General features: G+C 38.7%; 1 protein-coding gene across 1 annotated transcript in view; it reads right to left on the bottom strand.

The window, feature by feature from the left end:
* Nucleotides 1-20,130, bottom strand: part of LOC117877977 (bifunctional heparan sulfate N-deacetylase/N-sulfotransferase 3) — a 103,380-nt gene that overhangs the window by 30,362 nt on the left and 52,888 nt on the right. Inside the window, exons 5-6 of the mRNA XM_034771723.1 lie at nucleotides 15,769-15,954; nucleotides 11,947-12,075 (exon numbers count right to left, since the gene is read on the bottom strand). Of these exons, the coding sequence (XP_034627614.1) occupies nucleotides 11,947-12,075; nucleotides 15,769-15,954 (315 nt within the window). The remainder of the gene's footprint in view (nucleotides 1-11,946; nucleotides 12,076-15,768; nucleotides 15,955-20,130) is intronic.

Below are 20,130 nucleotides of genomic sequence, written 5' to 3'. Positions count from 1 at the left end.
GGCACAATTTTGCCCTCAAATTCTTGTCATATGTTGTGCACCAATATACCAGGGCAGAATTAAGGGTTTATAATTCAATACAGTAAATTCAGCACTTTAAAAAATATGATTGATGATTAATTAGTCTCTCTCTGTTAGGTGCTAGAAGGAGATGCATTACAAGTTTAATATATTGCTGTTATTTTAGCTGCTGAACAAATGTTTACAGGCCACAAGTGTATGTCTAACTCTCAGACCACCTATTTTCCAATTAATTTTGCATTGTGTACACTGTGTTTGCAGTTCAGATATTGTCTCCATATTTCTCGGAAGAGTTCATTTTCAGATAATCAGAGTCTCTAACAGCTGTTCTTGCTTTATTAGACTCACAAAATGACAGAATAATGAATTAGGTTGCAGTCTACACTTGAATATATATATTTTTAAATTGGTTAAGAAACATTCCTTTTTGAGATGTGTGGCAAAAGTTGTACAGCATTGTCTCACAGCTGCCATTGACTTGTCTATTTATAAAGATATAGATCCAATTAGTTTAATTTAACTTACACAGTGGAATGTATTTTCTCCACAAAACCTACTAGAATCCTGGAACATTTCTTAAAATAATACAATTACATATCTGGTCTAGTGGATGAAGAACTGGACTGAGTCAGGAAATCTGAGTTTTATATTGAGCTTTATCACATATTACTTCTGTGACCTTGGGTACGTCACCTCTGTTGCAGTTTCCCAGTTTGGGTCCAAGAAGAATTTCTGTTCCTAAACTCATGGGAGCTCAGAAGTGCTGCCATAAGCATTATTGGAAGCACAAGGAATTCCAAAATGGGCAGGAAGGGATGGGGAAGAGGTGAGGCTATTGCCCGGCCTTCCTCCACACCGTTCTGTGGAGCGGGAGTAGCATGTAGAGTAGAATCAACATGCAGAGGGCAGTCTGTGTTCCATAAAGGGATGTAGTAGGAGGTGTACTGCCCCATGCATGTCAGAGAGCTCTGGAAGGCACCTGCATCTCAATGCTCCTTCTGAGGCAATGTGGGCTGTGCCTAACAGGTACAGTCTAGCTTACAGATATTACACAAAGCAGTTAATGGACTGGAGGAGCTGACCCTGAATGCCTTTACTTTTATATCTGCTTCAGTAGTTCCAAAGTCTAACTATTCACAAGGCCCACATTAAGAAATAGCAGGATCCACTGGCTCTAATAAACATTCTCATTTTCTGTGCTAAAGATGGTAATTTCTCCCTTGTTGCAAGTCAATTAGCTTAATAATAGTTCTACTTACTATAACATGGGAAAGGTGGACAATGAAGGAAAATAATACTTAGAGTTCAGTGCACTGCAAATTATAGTTATTTTAGGGTGAATCAGATGTGCAGCTTAAACCACTGGCAATCTCGCTTCTTGCGTCAGTCGTGCTGTAACCATAGACAGAACACATACGTGCAATGTATTATTTTCAATGTAGGTATGTCTACCACTGCAGTGTTTTCAATGGGGTGCCTTTCCACAGTGCATTTTCCTTCCTCCTTTAGATCCAGAGACATATAATGTCTTTTGATGACATCATATAAGTGCATGTGTTACACTTTTTTGGGGTGGGGTGTGGAGTGAGGGCAGAGTAGGGTAGGGGTAGGATCTAAAAGGATTTCCCGAGCCATGATTTCCTCAGTAACGACTGATGGACATCTTGTGAGATGACAAACCTCCTGAGTGGTAGCTAGCCACAACAGTTTGAATTACTGTATAAGAAGTTATTTTACTGTCAATCCTGCCAGATGCAGAATGCTTTCTGGAAAGCACTGAGAACCCTCAACTCTCGCTTACATCAATGAGAAATGAGAACATTCACTACTTTGCTGGACTTTGTCCTTGTTGAGCTGTATAGTTTTATATTAAGAACCTTTGGGCCTAATAAATGACTCATATTTTAGAATATTTCTCTCTGCTAGGTTCCCCAGCTGATTTCAGGATTTAGCAAGTAAACCAAATAGATTCAAAAAGTGAAATAAAATCATCTTGTAATAAATTCCAACCTGTTGATTGGAAATTGATGCAGATGAATACAGCACATTTCAATAAGTTTCATCTGCTGAGGAAATAGCATTTTATTTTTTTAATTTATAATTTATATCTACAGTGAACAGATGTGGAATAGTCTGCCCTCCATGAAGGTCTCACCTGAATCCCTAAGAATTAAAAATTGGCTTCAAACCTGAGCCATGATATTTTATATTACAACCACATTTTTTAATAGCATTAGCTATTATAACTTTGAACATTCTTGTTATCCTGCTAAATCACCAATCTTTGAATCTTGCTAAATGTTATATGAAAACTTATTTCCTTGTATCATTTTTGAATTTTCTACCTTTTAATTTAATTGAATATTCCCTTGTTCTTGTGTCATGAGCCAGGGAAAACAGAACCTTTTGATCTATGTTTCTAGACCATTCATTATTTTATATACTTTTATCTGGTTCCCTTTTATTCATCTCCTTTCTTAGATAAACATCCCAAACTTTTCAATCTCTCTTCAAATTAGATTCTTTCCATGACCATGGTCGTTCTTGTCACTGTTCTCTTATCTGCTTCTAATTCTGCAATATCCTTTTTTGAGATAGAGTGACATGTACTGCAAATAGTATTCCAGATTAGGCCATACTACTGCTTATATAATGTAATTATACTATTTTCAGTATTATTCTACAGTCTGTTCCTTAGGCATCCCAATATCTTAAATCATAATGAATATGCACATATGTTCCAGCTCCATTGAAGATAATGACAAAACTCCCATTGACTTCAATAGTGCAAAACTAGACCCATGGTCAAAATTATCTGTTTGGAGAATACATTCCACCGCACAGCCTAATGTACAACCTTGCATATGTGTACTAAACACTTAGAAACATCTCTGTTACCATACCCTCTCATTACTGGGATACAAACAGAAGTCCATAATAGATACTTTGGAATCAAATGAATACAAATAAACCATGATCTATTTTACAAATCACTGAGCCACTCCTGGCCACTATGCAGCATGGACGGGGGCTAACACTTAGTTATGTCATGAAAGTGAGCAGGGAAGCTGATGGCATCGCAGACCCAGAGACAAATGAGCGTTATGGAACACATTTCTCTACCACTCTGTAGTCACCATCAGACCCTTTATGCAAGCAAGTGCTGCATTGCTCATTGGGGCTCTGCATTAATTTGGGGACTTAACCAGACAACAGTTGCTCTAGGCAGCACAGAAGCCAATATATTTTATTACAGAAAATACAACTCCTCTATAATGTTCTTTATAGGTTCTTATACTGTGCTCATCACTATAGTATTGAACATCTTCCAGTAGTTCATTAAGCAATGTGAATACACATCCCTCATGTGTTTGTTCTCTTATCTTCTCTCGAAGGGGAGAAGTGGACTGTCTTGTTTAGGTTTAGGGATTTTTTTTTAAATATACATGTTGCTACATATTTATGTCAGAGAAGGCAAAGTCAAAAAAATATGTCTTGCAATTGAAACAGAAAGTGGAGAGGTCTATGATGGTCCTTAGTTCTTGTGGGAGTTCCACAGTCTCGGACCAGCCTCTGAGAAGTTCTCTTGCACAGACTAACTTTATTCTTATTGTAGAGCGTTCCATTGTGTCAGAGAAGCGAAGTTATTGACCACTGTTTTCATCCCAGAGGTTTAGGTTGTCTTTCAGCTATCCTAAACCCAGTTCATGGAGTGTCTTGAAGATAATGACTGAGACCTTGAACTTAAATTGATATTCTATGGGAAGCCAGCACAGACAGTAAAGGACAGGTATGATGTGCTCACGGCAGCCTGTATTACTGAGAGGATATGCTACTGAGTTCTATACCATTTGGAGTTTCCTAAATTCTGAAAGCCTAGATATATCACATTGCTGTAATTCAGCTGAGAAGTGACAAAGGCATGAATAACTGAGACCATGTCATCATCCAATAGGATAGGATGGAGTCTCTTTGCCAATGGGAGATGACAGAAAGCTTTATTTGTACAGGCTGTAATGTGAGAGCTTATTACGAGTAAGGAATCCAGAAGTGCTCATAATCTACAGACTGACTTGACCAACTGTGGGTGTGTACCCTCAAGGAGACTGCACCATGGATTCAAACCCCTCAAAATGCTTTCCTCTGCCTAACCTTTGTCTTGCTTGGGTTCAGCTTCAGCTAGCTTTTCTTCATGCATGAGCTGATTTTGCCCAAGCAGGGGGCCATCTTAGTGGTAGTGGTCTGGTCATATGTGGTGAAGGTAGAATTATGTGTCATTTGCACCTTGCTGGCGTTTGAGTCCAAGTTGTCTGACCAGTTCAGCTAGTGTAGTTGCTTGTAGATGTTGAAAAAGACTGGAGAGAGAATTGATCCTCATGGGACTCTATAAGTGAGGGGGTCTAATAGTGGAAATGCAGTTTCCCATTATTACTCATTAGGTGCATCCCTCCAGGAAGGACTTAAATCATTTTAGCTCATTACCCTGGACTCCTGCCATGTCTGTCAGGCAAGAGAGAAGTATTGCAGAGTCAACAGTGTTAAATGCTACAGAGAAGTCCAGGAGGAGAAGACTAGCTCTCTTCCCTCCCTCTAGGAACACCAGGAGATCATCCATCAGTGCCACTGAAGTGGTTTCAGTCCCATGTCCTTGCCTGAATCCTGATTGTGCTAGGTATAGACTGTTAGCTTCAGTTAAATTAGCTTTTGTTGGCCTTTGGCTAGCTTCTCTGCAAGCTTGCTCAGCAATGGGAGGTTTGACACTGGGTTTTAGTTGGCTAGAACCAATATATTCTGGCTGGGTTTCTTCAGTGTTAGTCAGACTATTGTGTGTTTGAAGGAGGATGGGAAGATTCTTTCTCTGAATGAGACATGATTTATTTTAATCAGGAGTGGCACCTGTGGTTCATGTTCATCTTTCACTAGCCAGGACAGGCATGGGTCAGATTCACAAGTCTTCGGTCAAGACGCCTTTAGGGTTCCAGAATTATTTGATGAGTGGCTGCACTGAACCCTAAGAATGTAAGTGGGCTGTCAGTTGGTGGCTATTAGTGGAGCGGATCTAAGCTGCTTGAGAAGGCTTGCTGAACGTGTGTGATCTTTTCGGCGAAGCAGGATGACAGTTCTTCACAGTACTTGGTGCTCTGTTCTGATGCAGGTTGTAAGCACTCAGGATTGATGAAGTACATTATCACCCTGGATAGCTCCTTGAGCAGGATTTGGCAGCTTCAGTGGAGGCTGATAGGATTGTTCTCTTGGCCTGTAATACAGCCTCTGCATAGGCTTTGAGAATTCATTATGTTTGAGCCTGGAAATCTACATCAGGTGTTCTCTCAATTTAAACTCCTCCACTTACATATACAAACAGTCTTGTCACATGTGCTCCACTTTACTTGGTAATAAAAGCACTGACTATGATGGACATAGGTTAGTAGTATGGATGTATGTCCATAATATCCACAGTGTTTTGTATGTGAGCAAGAGAAAAACAGAGGGAGATAGAGAAACGTTCACATAGATTTATATCAAAGGTGTGTTTGTATGTTCAATTCAGCTTGGCCCTTGGATCTAATTACTCTCAAACTGGCCCACGGCTAGTAATGGTGTCTTCTTGTCATGTTTTATTAGTAAATCCTACAAAAAATGATACTGCTGATGGCAGTATACTATATCTACCTGATAGTTATATATAATTCAGAATCTAAATGCTCACTTTTTTTCATCGTTCACAAGATACCCTTAGGAGATTGGTATCATTTCATTCTTTGAGACACTGAACAGAAACTTGTTCCTACTAATCCAGAATATTCATTTAATACTGCAGACAAAGATGGATGAATCAGGCTTTCATTGAAGGGTCTAACAATTTTATCTGACACAGATACTTAACTGAAATATTTTTGATGCCATTACAGATACAGTATGCCTAGAAATTGCACTAGTTTATTTAGTTTTTATGGAATCGTTTGGGATTTTTAAAACATTTTTGGTTAAATTAATGCAAATTATTATTTTTTTTTTAAAAAGAACAATAACATTTTCTTTCCTAAAAGTTTCTTAGGGCCACATTTTGCCACTTTCATGGTGAGTATTACTTTACTTTGTGAAGGGCAAATGGTTAAGGATGAACCCTTGAATGTTTATTGTCTGACTGCTTAAACAGAGATAGAGGGCAAACAGCACTTTAATTCAGTCCTTCTTTTTGATATGTTCAGTAGGTTCACATTTCCTTATACTAGTGGTTCTCATACTGTGCTTTGTGGACTGATTACTTGCAGGTCATATGGTGTTACATCTCCTCCTGCTCCCAGCTGTTCCCACAGAATCAAGGTTCTTCTTTGTAAGGAAGGGGTTGTAAACCTATTGAAGCATCTGAATACAAAGAGGAGGATCCAATCTATGTGGCCCCACTTGGAGCCACTTCTACATAAAAGGAGAAAAAGGAGAGGAAATAGGAGTAATCCTCAGAAACAAGAGACCAATGATTAAACAGAGAGTTTCCAGCTGGATAGATGACTAATGACATCTGACACCACATTTGTCTTACATATAAGTAAGAATAAGAGCCATAAGATCTGAGGTCTCTTCCTAGTTCTGCCATGTGGCTTTGGGCAAGTCACATAACCTTTGTGTGCCTCAGTTTTCTGATCAGCAAATGAGAAAAATAATATTCGAATACTAATAATACAGGACTGTTGTGAGGCTTGATTCATTAATTTTTATGAAACACTGCGCTAGATCCTCAGCTGCAGTAAATTGGCCCAAGTCCATTGACATTAATGAGAATCTGGCCCTTTGAGATCTTCAACAGTAGAAGTGTAAAGTATTATTAAAAAGTAGGCAATGAGTTATAAAACTATTCAATCTCCTTTCACAGTTAGGTAGCACTTAAGCACTCAATGCTTTATAAACATAATGGGCATTGCTGCCAAGGTCTTTCTACAGCCACAATCAGATCACAATTCAACCAGCAGGCTAGGGATATAAATCCATACAAAATAAATACAGAGGTTTGCAGACCACAAGATTAGCTACTTTGGTACATTAGCTCTTATGTCCCACATTATATAAGTAGCAGAGATCGTTTGCAGAGCAGGATTTCCTGTGTAGATTGATGCTTTTCTTACCTGCAGGGCTAGTGAATTGAGAATGCCCTGGGAAAATGGCACTAACACAGGTTCTCATATGTCAAAAGCTTACAGATTCACATATGGTACTGTTGTTTGTGGTTCATTCTGTACTTGTGGTTGTTTCCAGACTATTACAGGAAGAAAGCCTCTCTGGTGAAAAGCTACCATTGTATGACCAGACCACAAAGAACGTTTTGGGGCTGATTTTTATGGGGATTGACTTGAATGTGAAGTACTCTTATGCATTTCGTACAGAACCAGGTTAATAACTTAAACCACAAAAAAACAAAACACAAAAAAAACCCCAACAAACCTATATTCACATAATGTTAATAGTCCAAGCTAAACTGACAATGTAAGTGAAATCAAGTGAGGGCTTAAATTTAATTTTAAATTCACCTTATCAAAACATTTCTGTGAACTGTACAAGTATTTAACTTTTTTTGAAGAGAATATCATTTACTTGACAGTGTAATGGTTCCTTTATAATGGTTCCTCTTAATGTTTTTTGTATCTGTGGCCAAGTGATATAAAGAGAATTCCTCCCAATGGAAGTTTTGTTTCCTGTAGTAGGCTGAATATATGATTATTTCCTCAAAAATAAATCCAAACTACTTTATGATAAGTACATGAAAGTTTGTGAAATAAAACATGTCATGATCATTGAAATATAAGAAAATACGTACTTTATCTTTTGAAGTAGGATAGGGACTGAATGGCTAGGCAGCAGTTCTGCAGAAAAAGACGTAGGAGTTACAGTGGACGAGAACCTGGATATGAGTCAACATTGTGCCCTTGTTGCCAAGAAGACTAATGGCATTTTGGGCTGTATAAAGTAGGAGCATTGCCAGCAGATCGAGGGACGTGATCATTCCCCTCTATTCAACATTAGTGAGGTCTCATCTGAAGTACTGTGTCCAGTTTTGGTCCCCACACTTTGGGTCCACACAAGAAGGATGTGGAAAAATTGGAAAGAGTCCAGCGGAGGGCAACAAAAATGATTAGAGGGCTGGAGCACATGACTTATGAGGAGAGGCTGAGGGAACTGGGATTGTTTAGTCTGCAGAAGAGAAGAATGGTGGGGGATTTGATAGCTGCTTTCAGCTACCTGAAAGGGGGTTCCAAAGAGGATGGATCTAGACTGTTCTCAGTGGTACCAGATGACAGAACAAGGAGCAATGGTCTCAAGTTGCAGTGCGGGAGGTTTAAGTTGGATATTAGGAAAAACTTTTTCACTAGGAGGGTGGTGAAGCACTGGAATGGGTTACCTAGGGAGGTTGTGGAATCTCCTTCCTTCGAGGTTTTTAAGGTCAGGCTTGACAAAGCCCTAGCTGGGATGATTTAGTTTGGGATTGATCCTGCTTTGAGCAGGGGGTTGGGCTAGATGACCTCCTAAGGTCCCTTCCAACCCTGATATTCTATGATTAGTGTCTACTCTTTGCACAAATAAAACATTTTTGCTAGACTTGCAATTTATTATATAAATACATTTGACACTTTAAAAAAAATGTGTATGATAAGCCTCCTTTTTTAAATTGGTTATCCATCAGCCCAAAGGCAAACAGCTTTAGGAACTATTTTTAAATAAGTATTTAAAACTTATGGTCTATCTTTTCAAAGGCAGACACTAAAGCTATATCTGCAATTCGTCATGGCAAAATTTTGGCATTCTATTTGTGTGTATATGAAATTATAAAAAAGAGCGCATTTAACGCCCATTATTTTATATTGTATTGTATGCTGAATAATACATTACATTGCTTAATGTTACAATAATCATGATCGCACAATGTAACTCATACAAAGACACTATTGTACCTTCGATCAACAACTGCTAGGCAGATATGCTGAAACATCTATGTTACCACTGTTCATCTTGTCTTTCCCCCCAGTTTATCTATTTTATACATCAGCTGTTATGTTGCAATATATAGAGATTGTAAGCTCTTTGGGGCAAGGACTAACTTTTTATTATATGTGTATACAGTACCTCACACAAGGGGGCTCTGATCTGCAACTGGGGTCTCCAGATGCTACAATAATTCAAATAAAAAACAAAAAACAATAAAACACAAAAGGAGGCACTGTTTAGGGGAGAAGGAAATCTTAATTTTGAATGTCTTGAATTTTGTACAATTAAAGTCTCAGCTTTAAAACATAATCCTCAATATTAATGTTTTTTTTTAAATACAGTCATTCTAGTAGAGACAATTGGAACAAAGGGAAATAATATTAATAAAGTAACAAAAAGCAGGAGAGAATGCAGCCAGAATTGCAGAAAGAGGTTCTATCTACAGTGGAGTAGCAGCAATAGTGTAGTGTGGAAAAGGAACACACATTTTATGGTCTGTTTCCTCAAAACTGTCACATTCAAATACAGCATAGCATCAACCTTGTTTTGTTTAAGAGATCTGATAAGTATACAGCACATGGCGTTGCTGTATTAATTTAAATCACAGGGAATGAGCTGGCAGGATTAGGACTAAAAGGTCTCCTATGCAACATTGCAGAGCATTAGTGCTAGGCAAGATGTCAAGTAATGTATACAAAACCAAAGATTTTGTTTTTTAAATCAGATACCCCCCCATCTGTGCATGTGCAGCTATGTGTTTACTTAGATGGGAGCAGTGAAGGGCTTTTAAATAGTAGACAGTAGAAGTAGAGTGGATACCAATTGCAGATTTTCCAGTAGGTGAGTGCTGACTGCATCAGCCCACTGACAGGCTGGTAGGGAAAGGCCTAGAGAAGCGAAGCAGAAGAATTGGCTATGTCAAGTAACTCCTCCTAATTGGCTAATGTTAAGACTGCCAAACCTGAGTTCGCAAGACAAGCCAAAATAATCCATGAGATTTTTTCCAACCCAAAATGTATATAAATTCTTGTTCTAGGGCATGAATTCCTGTGCCAAAGTAAACAACACGGCACCATTGTAACAAGTGCCATGCCCTGTAAAAATCAGGATGCTCATAGGAAAATATCTCACGGTGGGGAAGATGAATGCTCCGCTCCTTGAGTGCCTGTCAGAAAGCACTGCTTCAGACCTGGCCAAGTCACCCTCTCAAACTCAGAAGTAACAAATCCTCCTCAAGCAGCTCTCTTGCTTTTGGATGGGTTTATGATTCAAGCAACCAGACCCATGTTAAGCTTTGCTACCACACTGCTGTCAGGATCAGAAGAGGTCCGGTCAGCTAAGTTGTGTCCGTACCTCTTTCTAATCCTGGAGTGTAGTTCACCACCTGACTCCAATTTTTTGGTGCTATATCTTTTTCTTCCAGTCCCATTTCTTGAGCTAGCACACTACCCTTGAGGAGCTTTGTTCCATATTATGACAAAGCAGAGTGGTGCTTGAGCCTCCCTGCACCCCTTAGAAGAGTTGCAGCAACTTCCTAAAGCACCCAGCTTTTGACTGAAGCCTCCCACCCAAAGGGCTGCCCCAATCTCACCCTATTAATGTATCTGACCTGAAAAAGGATACTTTTCTATTTGTACCTGATGCCATTGCCTCACCTGAAGATCAGAGTGACTCCTGCAGGTATCCTGAACTAGGGAGACTGCAGCTTTGTGGAGGATGTGTGTTTTTTCTTTCTTACATTCATTTCGTAACCTCTAAACATAACAAAAAAAAAAAAACCCAAACCCAAACCCCCAAACAATTAAAACTAAAGTGTAAAAGAATTTAAGTCTTGAAAAAGAATTGCTTGCCAATTGTGAGTCAAATTCCCCAGAGTTGCTTACAGACAGCTTCTTTCCTCTGAACTCCCACTTACATTGTTTGTATTAAATGAGGGCACAATAATGTTTAGGCTGAGCTATTCAAAGGATCTGAAAGGAAATAGATGTCCCACTCTTTTAAGCACCTTTGAAAACCCCAGCCTAGTGGTTAAGTGTCAGTGTAAATTCATCATACCAAATCTTATTTGCAAGTTGCAAATGCAGCCTAGGTTTTATCAATACTTTGCCTTTCAATTCAAATTCACCTTGACCTTGGGGCCAAAACTTACCTAAGAATTACAAATAGGAGTCGCATGTCAATTCTTGATAAATCTGACCTAATCCAAGCCAATTTCAAAAATATTGTGCTATATTATGCTAACCTTCAATATTCCGCAGTTTAATAGCCTGGCTGCTCCATTCTTTCTCCAGGGATAAATAAGAGGGTAAATAGACTGACTGAGTGGTCCATTTAAATGAAACTTTACTTTGAAGTAGAGTGAACGGTGCCTATGAATCAGTAAATGAGCAATTCTCAAAAAGCATTAAAAAGTCACTTCTTTGCGACTTTCTTAAACCAATAGATGTGTCTAACTGTCTAACTTGGAAGTCTCAAGGGTAGAATATCGATTCTTATGGACTTCACCTAAGGTAAAAAGAAGAACAGGAGTACTTGTGGCACCTTAGAGACTAACAAATTTATTAGAGCATAAGCTTTCGTGGACTACAGCCCACTTCTTCGGATGTTGCAGCTTTAACAATAAGAATTCTCAATACTTTAATACTTTTAGAAATTAAATCTTAATTATTGATGAATCTAAAAAATCAAAAAAGCAAAACAAAAAAAGATAGAGGCTTGGCTTTAGACACCACATTAACTATAAGCCAGATAAAATAGAAGCCAGCATCAAACTATTAAATCTTATAGTATATCTGCACAGTATCATAGCTCAAACATATTAGATAACGACGAGGAGACTGCTTTGATCTGTGACAAATCAATATTTCTTGAGAGACATAGTTCATCAGCAAATTGCTCTTTAATCATTTTTTGTTAATCATTTCAAAAGCAGGTTGTAGTACTTACTGGATTGAGAACAACTGTGAAAAACAACTCCCCTCCCTGGATACTCTTGTCTAGTTCTTTTGGACCCCCAGGATACTCCTTATAGAAAATTGTATGAGTGAATAGACCACAGGTTTGCCTAGGAAGGACCTGAGTAAAAACAGGATGATAAAGAAAAATGTCTCAAACCAAAATGACTTTCATTCCTTTTGTAAAATAATAAATTTAATACAAATGAACTTTTGTAACTTTACCATTTACTTTCTGTCATTAAACTGTTATGTAGATTTAGCATTGCACCTTTAATTGAAGTCAGTAGTTAGACTGACAATTAATCTAAGGCCTGGGGTAAGCTAACATACTGACATATCGGTATATAATGCATTTTTGAACAAACAAACGAGTGACTTTTATATTATAGTGAAACCACAAGCCATTTTTTCCCAGTAATTCATGAATTTTTATTTGAAACGCAGTGACTATTGTTGAAAAGCCAGATGTAATTTAGAGTCTGCAAAAAAAACAAAAAACAAAAAACACCTCTTTATGTACTTGATGTCTAATCTAACTGTATTTTAAGGCTGTCACCAAAACTTTTTTAGTTCATAAGGTGAGATCATAATCTGAAAAGTGATTTTATAAAAATAGCGTGGTGTGTTCTGTATTTATTGATTGTCATTCAAATCTGTGCAGTTTCCACTTAAAAGTAGGCTTTCTTTTGTGCCAGCCCTGCAAACTCAGTGCAGAATTTGAAAGTCAAATTGGTCCTTTCTTGCTCATGCATCATTGACAATAATGATTCTGTATTCAATGTAGTTATTTTTGTTGATGATGCATAAGTTACAATAGAATCCAGCTCACTTTCTCTCAGCTGAGCCAGCTCTGCAAGATTAATGGTAGTAAAAAGTAGTACAAACTTATTTTTTTAATGACTAAAATAAGTATGTATGACTCTAAACATACACAGGAACAGCTCCTTTCAGTACGGTGCTGCTATTTCATGCATTTGCTTTTTACAATAGAACCACCTTTGAAATGTTTCCTTGTATCCCCAACTTGGAAAATGGATGGGTTTCATATATATATAATGTTTTTTCCAGAAAATTTACATCTTAAGGCTGAACATATAAGGACCAGATTTTTAAATACGTTTAAAAATATAGGCCTAAATCTCAAATGACAGTGATTATCAACAGCAGTTTGGCAAAGTCGGTGTTTGCTGGAATAAAGGCTCAGACTTTTTAAACCTGACACCTACTACAGAAATTTCTTACTCGGAAGAAATTATGCTTGTATATGAATCATTCTTTTCTGTGGTAATTTTTTTCAACATTCTATAGAATTTTATATTTTATAATGACCATAGACCAGGGGTGGGCAAATTTTTTGGCCTGAGGGCCATATCTAGCCATAGAAATTGTATGGCAGGTCATGAATGCTCACAATATTGGGCTTGGGGTGTGGGAGGGAGTGAGGGCTCTGGTTGGGGGTGCGGGCTCTGGGGTGGGGCCAGAAGTGAGAAGTTCAGAGTGCAGGAGGGGGTTCTGGGCTGGGGAGTGGGATGTGGGGTGTGTGTGTGTGGGGGTGTGACAGCTTCAGCTGGGGGTGCGGGCTCTGGGGTGGGGCTGGGGCTGAGGAGTTTGGGGTGTAAGAGGTTGCTCTGGGCTGGGACCGAGGGGTTCAGAGGGTGGGAGAGGGATCAGGGCTGGGGCAAGGGCACGGGGAGAGGCTCAGGGGTGCAGGCTCCAGGCAGCGATTACCTCAAGTGGCTCTCAGAAGCAGCAGCATGTCCCTTCTCTGGCTCCTACATGGAGGTGTGGCCAGGCAGTTCTCCGCAGGCACCACTCCTGCAGCTCCCATTGGCTGTGGTTCCCGGCCAAGGGGAGCTGCGGGGGCAGCACTTGGAGCGGGGGCAGCATGTGGAGCGGAGCCCCCTGGCTGCCCCTACGCATAGGAGCTGGAAGGGGGCCATGTCGCTGTTTCCGGGAGCTGCGTGGAATGCCCCCCGCCCCTGCTCCTGGCTGAAGCAAAGCCAGACCCCGCTCCGCGGCAGGAGCTTGAGGGCTGGATTAAAATGGCTAGTGGGCCAGATCAGGCCCATGGGCTGTAGTTTGCCCACCCCTGCTATAGACCATAAATCACAATTACAATTATGAAATATATGGAATTAATTTATTTGTTATAATCCTACAAATGCTTTTTAAATTCCTCTGGTTTCCCTGATGAAACACCAGTGCAATTGGTACAAAGGTACAGAGCTAAGTTGAGCAGGAGGGGAAATGCTTCTGGTAAATCTTATATAATGTCTTTATTATGGCATGTGTTCATCACCATCAGCCTGCAGATGCAGAAAATTAATGCATTTGCTCTGAAGAACAGAAAGCCTGAGATTTCTGAGACAGGTGGTCTTATGCTGATTATTCTCGGTAAATTGATTTTTGGCCCTGCTATCCTGTTTCTCAAAGCTTATGTTAAATCTTATTCAATATGCGCCTTCAAAATGATATGTTTTTACCAAAATTTATGAACAGAGTTATTTGGAGAGTTCTCAGAATCAATCAACCCTATTCAGATGCTTTACGCCCCCTGAGGGTATCTACAAACCTATTATTTTACTTACAGCTAATGCTTTCCTGAGACTAAGCTTTAACGTAGTGTGATTTTTTATTTTTAATAACTGCAGATCATTTTAACAGGCTTCTCCCAAACCTAGATTCACACATTACATTTTGGAGTATTAATTTGTCAGAATAATGCTATTCACGGTAACTCTTTAGGACAATACCATAATTACTGTATAAGCTAAATGGAAGTATTAGCTGGAGCTAATGCACCAGGCATACTCCTCTAAATGCACTCAAAACAGCCCAAAGTATGATGTGGTACAAATATTAGTGATCTCTCTCACATACGCAAAGATGCAAAAATTACCCTAAAGTATTTTTTAAAAAGTTGTTTTAAAACATTTCACTGACAATAATGCACAGGGTTTCGCAAATGCTGAACAGCCAGGAAATACCCTATTCCTTAATTATTATTGCCTAAATGACCTACATGGTGTTAACAGAGAATTTTGTGTCAGTAATGAAAAGTCACAGTCAGGAAAGTAGTGCAGTCCATGTCTGTCAATATGAATTATAGGGAGTACAATGGGAGAATCGGGTGATTTGGACTAGAGTTGCCTCCAGGGAATAATTCCACAGCTTGAGAGGATGCTTTCTTCCCTCCAGCCCTCTGGGGATCTACCCAGCATCAAAGCTCTGCTACTTGGGCCAAGAGCTTAGCTGGGTTTGAGCCATAGTAAGAGGCACACTGGCAGAATGTGTGGGAAGGTTGCAAGGTGAGGACCATTTCATACAATTGAAGCAGCACTTTACTGTTTAAAGATGAAAGGCCAGATTCTCAATTGGTGTATGTTGGAATAACTCCTTTGCAGTCAGTGGAGCTATGAATTTACAACCAGCTGAAAATCTCACCAATAACGCTCACCAAAGTATTACTGGTGAGATGTCCAGCTGGTTGTAAATTACTTTGTTACTGGCTTAAAAATCTGAAGGAAAATGTCAGTATATCAAAAGCAGTAACAGATAGGCCCCAATGTCAGAAGCTATGCTGCTTTCATCAGCAGTACGGTGAATGCCAGCAAGAGGTTTAGACATGCTGATTTTAATTAGCAGGTTAATGTCAACTATACCTTACAATTTCTACATAGCCATATGTGCTTCTCACAATGTGAACTTTCAGGATGCTGTGCTTTTACATTTTTTTTGTTTTGTTTTTTAAAATGAATCATGAAAAGCTGAAGCAGTAAGTTTGAATATAAAAATCATAAAAGCAGCTCACCATGATATTTTTGTGGATGAACCCCCGTCTGTACCGTGCAGGTTTTAGATGTGGATACTCTTCTGTGCTGGTGATTTTGATATTCCAGACCTTTTTCCAGGCCTCATAAAGCTGAACATGTACAGGGTAAACCCCGGAGTGGTGCGGAGCTACCGCATAGCCCATGTCAGTTGGAATGCCATGTTCCTGAAAAATATCAGAAAAATATCAGTGACTGATCTAGAAAATTAAAGTAATTTAATGCTTGTGTAGCTTGCAAACACCTTTTTTGGGAGACAGCATAGATGGGTCTAAAATGCAGTCAGGGATGATCTGAAGACGCATGCTGGTACAAAAGGGAAGCAGTTAGATACGCAAAGGTTTGAATGCACAAACCTATAATGAAGTTTTAGGAATAAGAAGAGAAGAATGATAGAAATGTAAGAAAAATTATGTTGTGTTCTTATACCAATACCTCAAAAAGGGGGGCATATCTTTGCAAGTTTTTGAGAAAAAATTTCCCATATTCTGCCGTTAAAAAGTCCCCAACTACAAAATATGTGATCCCACTCACTGTGAGCCTTTAAATTGCTCATTCTCAGGCAATACTCTTGCTGACTTCAATAAGTTTTACCGGTGTAGGGCTGAGGGCCAGAGCCTATTGCCACTCTGCTGATAAAATTCACTCTCCGTGCAGAGGACCATTACAAGATCTTATACCACTTAAGTCCCAAGTGCATAGTCCCTAAGGAAAAGTTGTAAGATCAGATGTTCTCCTAGTATTCTGTCCTTGCTGTGTCAGCTGAGCAGGAGCAGAACAGCTGGTGCCGTGAATACATCATTCTTAAACAGTTAACAATACACAAATTCAGGATTCGTCTGTCTACCTCTTTAAAATAACAAACATAAAAGGTGACTGCTTAGTCATAGCGCTTAAGATAATTTTTGTAAAAATCTAAAACATTTGTAAAATAGTTGTTTTTAATTCATAGCAAACACAGAATGCGTGACAGCGTGGTATGGCATAAGATTTTATTATCATGCATTTGAGATAGGCTGCATAATTCACTTTGAGTTTCCTCACTTGGTAGTAATGCAGCCATCCAGAAGTTATGCTTGATAAGACCTATATATCACACTGTCAATTATTCCTTATATATATATGCTTGGTTCTCTACTGTGGGTGCACAGTGTGTAATGTACATTCACTTCAATGCTAAGTAGGGCTGAGTAAAAAGAGTATAGGACTTGGCCCATTGATTTGACTACAATCAGTTATTTAGCTTTAAACTACTTAATTCCAGTACAGAAGTTTCAATTCCCCTTTCTCTTATCTTAATCTTTTCTACTTCACTTGAGCATGCACAAGCATCAAAAAGAATAATCTTTATAAAAAGTGTAAGAGACTGTATTCTCTAATGTCCTATTTAATCTTCTTCATTCAACTTTTATTTAAAGTCTGAATTAAGTGGTTTCTTAATCTTACACCAATATTCACTAATAAATATGTAATTTAATTAAAATCTTTCATACTAATTATGAGCATATCTTTCCCCATGTAATAATGTCTTCTTCAGTATTTTTCAAATATTGTTATTCTTATACTGAGTATTTCATACAGAATTAAGAAATTTTACTGTATTTCATACAGAAGTAAGGGTGGCAATACCATACCATGGGCGGCCAGACAGTGGCGGCTGCTGACGGAGGGCCCAGCTCTGCAGGCAGCAGCACAGAGGTAAAGGGTGGCAATACCATACCATGCCATCCTTATTTCTGCGCTGCTGCTGGCGGCGGCTCTGCCTTCAGAGTTGGGCTCCCAGCCAGCAGCCACCGCTCTCCAGCTGCCCAGTGCCGCTGCCAGCAGCGGTGCAGAAGTAAGGATAGCAATATCGCAACCCTTCCTACAATAACCTTGCAACCTTCCCCCTCCCCCCCATGCACACACAACTCTCTTTTGGATCAGGATCCCTACAATTACAACACTGTGAAATTTCAGATTTAAATAGCTGAAATCGTAAAATTTACGATTTTTAAAATCCTATGACTGTGAAATTGACTAAAATGGACTGTGAATTTGGTAGGGACCTAAGCATACTGTATCAATTCCAGGCTGGATAAAAAATCAATGGATTTTTTTTTAAAAATCGGATTCTTTTTATTTAAATTGGATTTTTAAAGATAGGTTTAATTAAGATACATTATATCTTAGCTCAAAGATATTTGATCATGGAATAGGGATTATAAATTCTAATTCTATAATATGAGACAATATATTCATGTAATGTTTAAGAAAAGTTTTGTAAATGAGTTCCAATAGTTCATGGATTAGGAACCCACTCTTATGGGGTTCCAGGGGCTTCTGTATAGATTATTTAGGTCAATCTTTCTATCTACCCAATAGGACTCAGTGCTCAGTCTAGAAGATACCATCAGCGATGCTTAGTTTTGCAGTTCTCAAACTGTGGATTTGTGTCTCCAGAGATAACATGCTTGTTAACAGCAAAAATGTTTTTAAATAAATAATATATAGATGTGAGGAATAACAGACCTCAACCGTATTGTCCCTCTGCAAATTTGTACACAGAGTCAATCCCTTACCTCTCTCTAAAAGTGAAAAGTTTCAAAAAGTTCAATGAATAGAAGATTGTTGGGAGCAGAATTGATCTGGACAAGGAGAAGAAGTCTGAAGATAAATGTGAGACGGGAGGGGCAGGCAGTAGAAACAACAGTGAAACTGTTTGAGCAGCATATTCCAGAAGTCTTAAGGTCTTTCTGTGTGTAGCCTTCATTGATTTGAGATCTAACATACTATTCTCTCACTAGAAAGGAGAGCCTATAATGGCAGCAGGCCGTTAAGGAGACCCAGTTTGGGAATATTTTAATGAAGTTCCTCTACCTGTGGGTAAGACAGGGAGGTGTGCAAAATACAAACAGTGCAACAAAGAAATGCAAGGCCTGATTGCCCAAATGAAACAACATCATAAGAAGTGTTCCTTCTCAGGAGAAAGCTTCATTGAAGTTGATGAAAGGAACATGTCTGAACATGCAGGATCTTCAGGTTGGTAAAAAATTTTATTTCATACTTCTTTTGTAAGGAATTCCTGTCATCCTTCTGGACTATTCTTGAATTCTCATGTTTGAGCAAAAAATATAGTTGTTACTCTATGGTACTATCATTTTAGAAGCAGTTGTGATAAAAAATAAATAGCTGAAATAGGCAGATCTTCCTTTTACAATTTCACCTTTATAGTAGTACTGAGTGTCAGTGAATGCAATGAGTAATACTAAATGAGCAGTATGGTAATAAAAATTAAATAACTGCATTGACTTATTTTGTTTAAGAAAATCCATCCTCAACATACAGGATTCTGAAGACTATCCACCTTCAAGATCACCATCATTTTTTATAGTTTCAGAGTTATCTGCCAATGATAGTGTTTCAGTCACATCATGTATGTCACACAGCCACAGTATATCACCTGTAGCAAAAAAAAAAAAAAAAAAAAAAAAAAATCTCCATCATCCAGTAAAAACCATTGATAAGTTTGTGATAAGAACCAGCAGATTACAAAAAGATGTAATTGATGAAAAAATTGCCCGGTTTGTTTAAGCAACAAACTCTCCTTTCCGTATGATTGAGAACCCACACTTCATTAACATTGTTCAGTCATTAAGACCAGGATACAGTCCACCCAACAAAGCAGATGTTGCAGGCAAATTGCTGGATAAAGTGTATGAAAGAGAAATTGAGCAGAGTGCAAAAGGTCTACAGGATAAAATTGTTAACCTGAGTCTTGATGGGTGGAACAATGTCCACAATGATCCTGTTGTATGTGTTTGTGTGACAACAGAAGAAGGGAATATCTTCCTTACAGAAACAATTGATACATCAGGAAATGCACACACAGCAGAATATTGACAAGAAGTAATAAAAATAAAAGCTATAACAAACTGTGAAAAAAATTTCAAATGTCTAGTATGCAGCTTGGTCACTGACAATGCTGCAAATGTATCCAAGATGAGAAGAATTATTTAGAAGAGAGACCCAAGCTAATAACATACGGTTGCAGTGCTCATTTGTTGCACCTCCTAGCCAAAGCCTTTAGTGTTCCAGAAATAAAGGCTAATGTGTTTGAAATTGCAAAATACTTCCGTAACAACCACTTTGCAGCAGCTGCTCTGAAAAAAAGTGGGAGGAACCAAGCTAACTCTCCCACAAGATGTGTGATGGAATTCAGTAGTGGACTGTTTTGAGCACTATATCAAGAACTGGCCTAATCAGATTACAGTTTATGAACAAAATCGTGAAAAAATAGATGGCATCATCACAGCCAAAGTTCTGAACATTGGGCTTAAGAGAAATGTTGAAAACATGCTGAG

Source organism: Trachemys scripta, chromosome 5 (genome assembly GCF_013100865.1).
Source record: "Trachemys scripta elegans isolate TJP31775 chromosome 5, CAS_Tse_1.0, whole genome shotgun sequence".
In the NCBI taxonomy this organism is placed as follows: domain Eukaryota; kingdom Metazoa; phylum Chordata; order Testudines; family Emydidae; genus Trachemys; species Trachemys scripta.
Note: the sequence above shows the minus strand (reverse complement) of the source record. Positions and strands in the feature narration are given on the sequence as shown.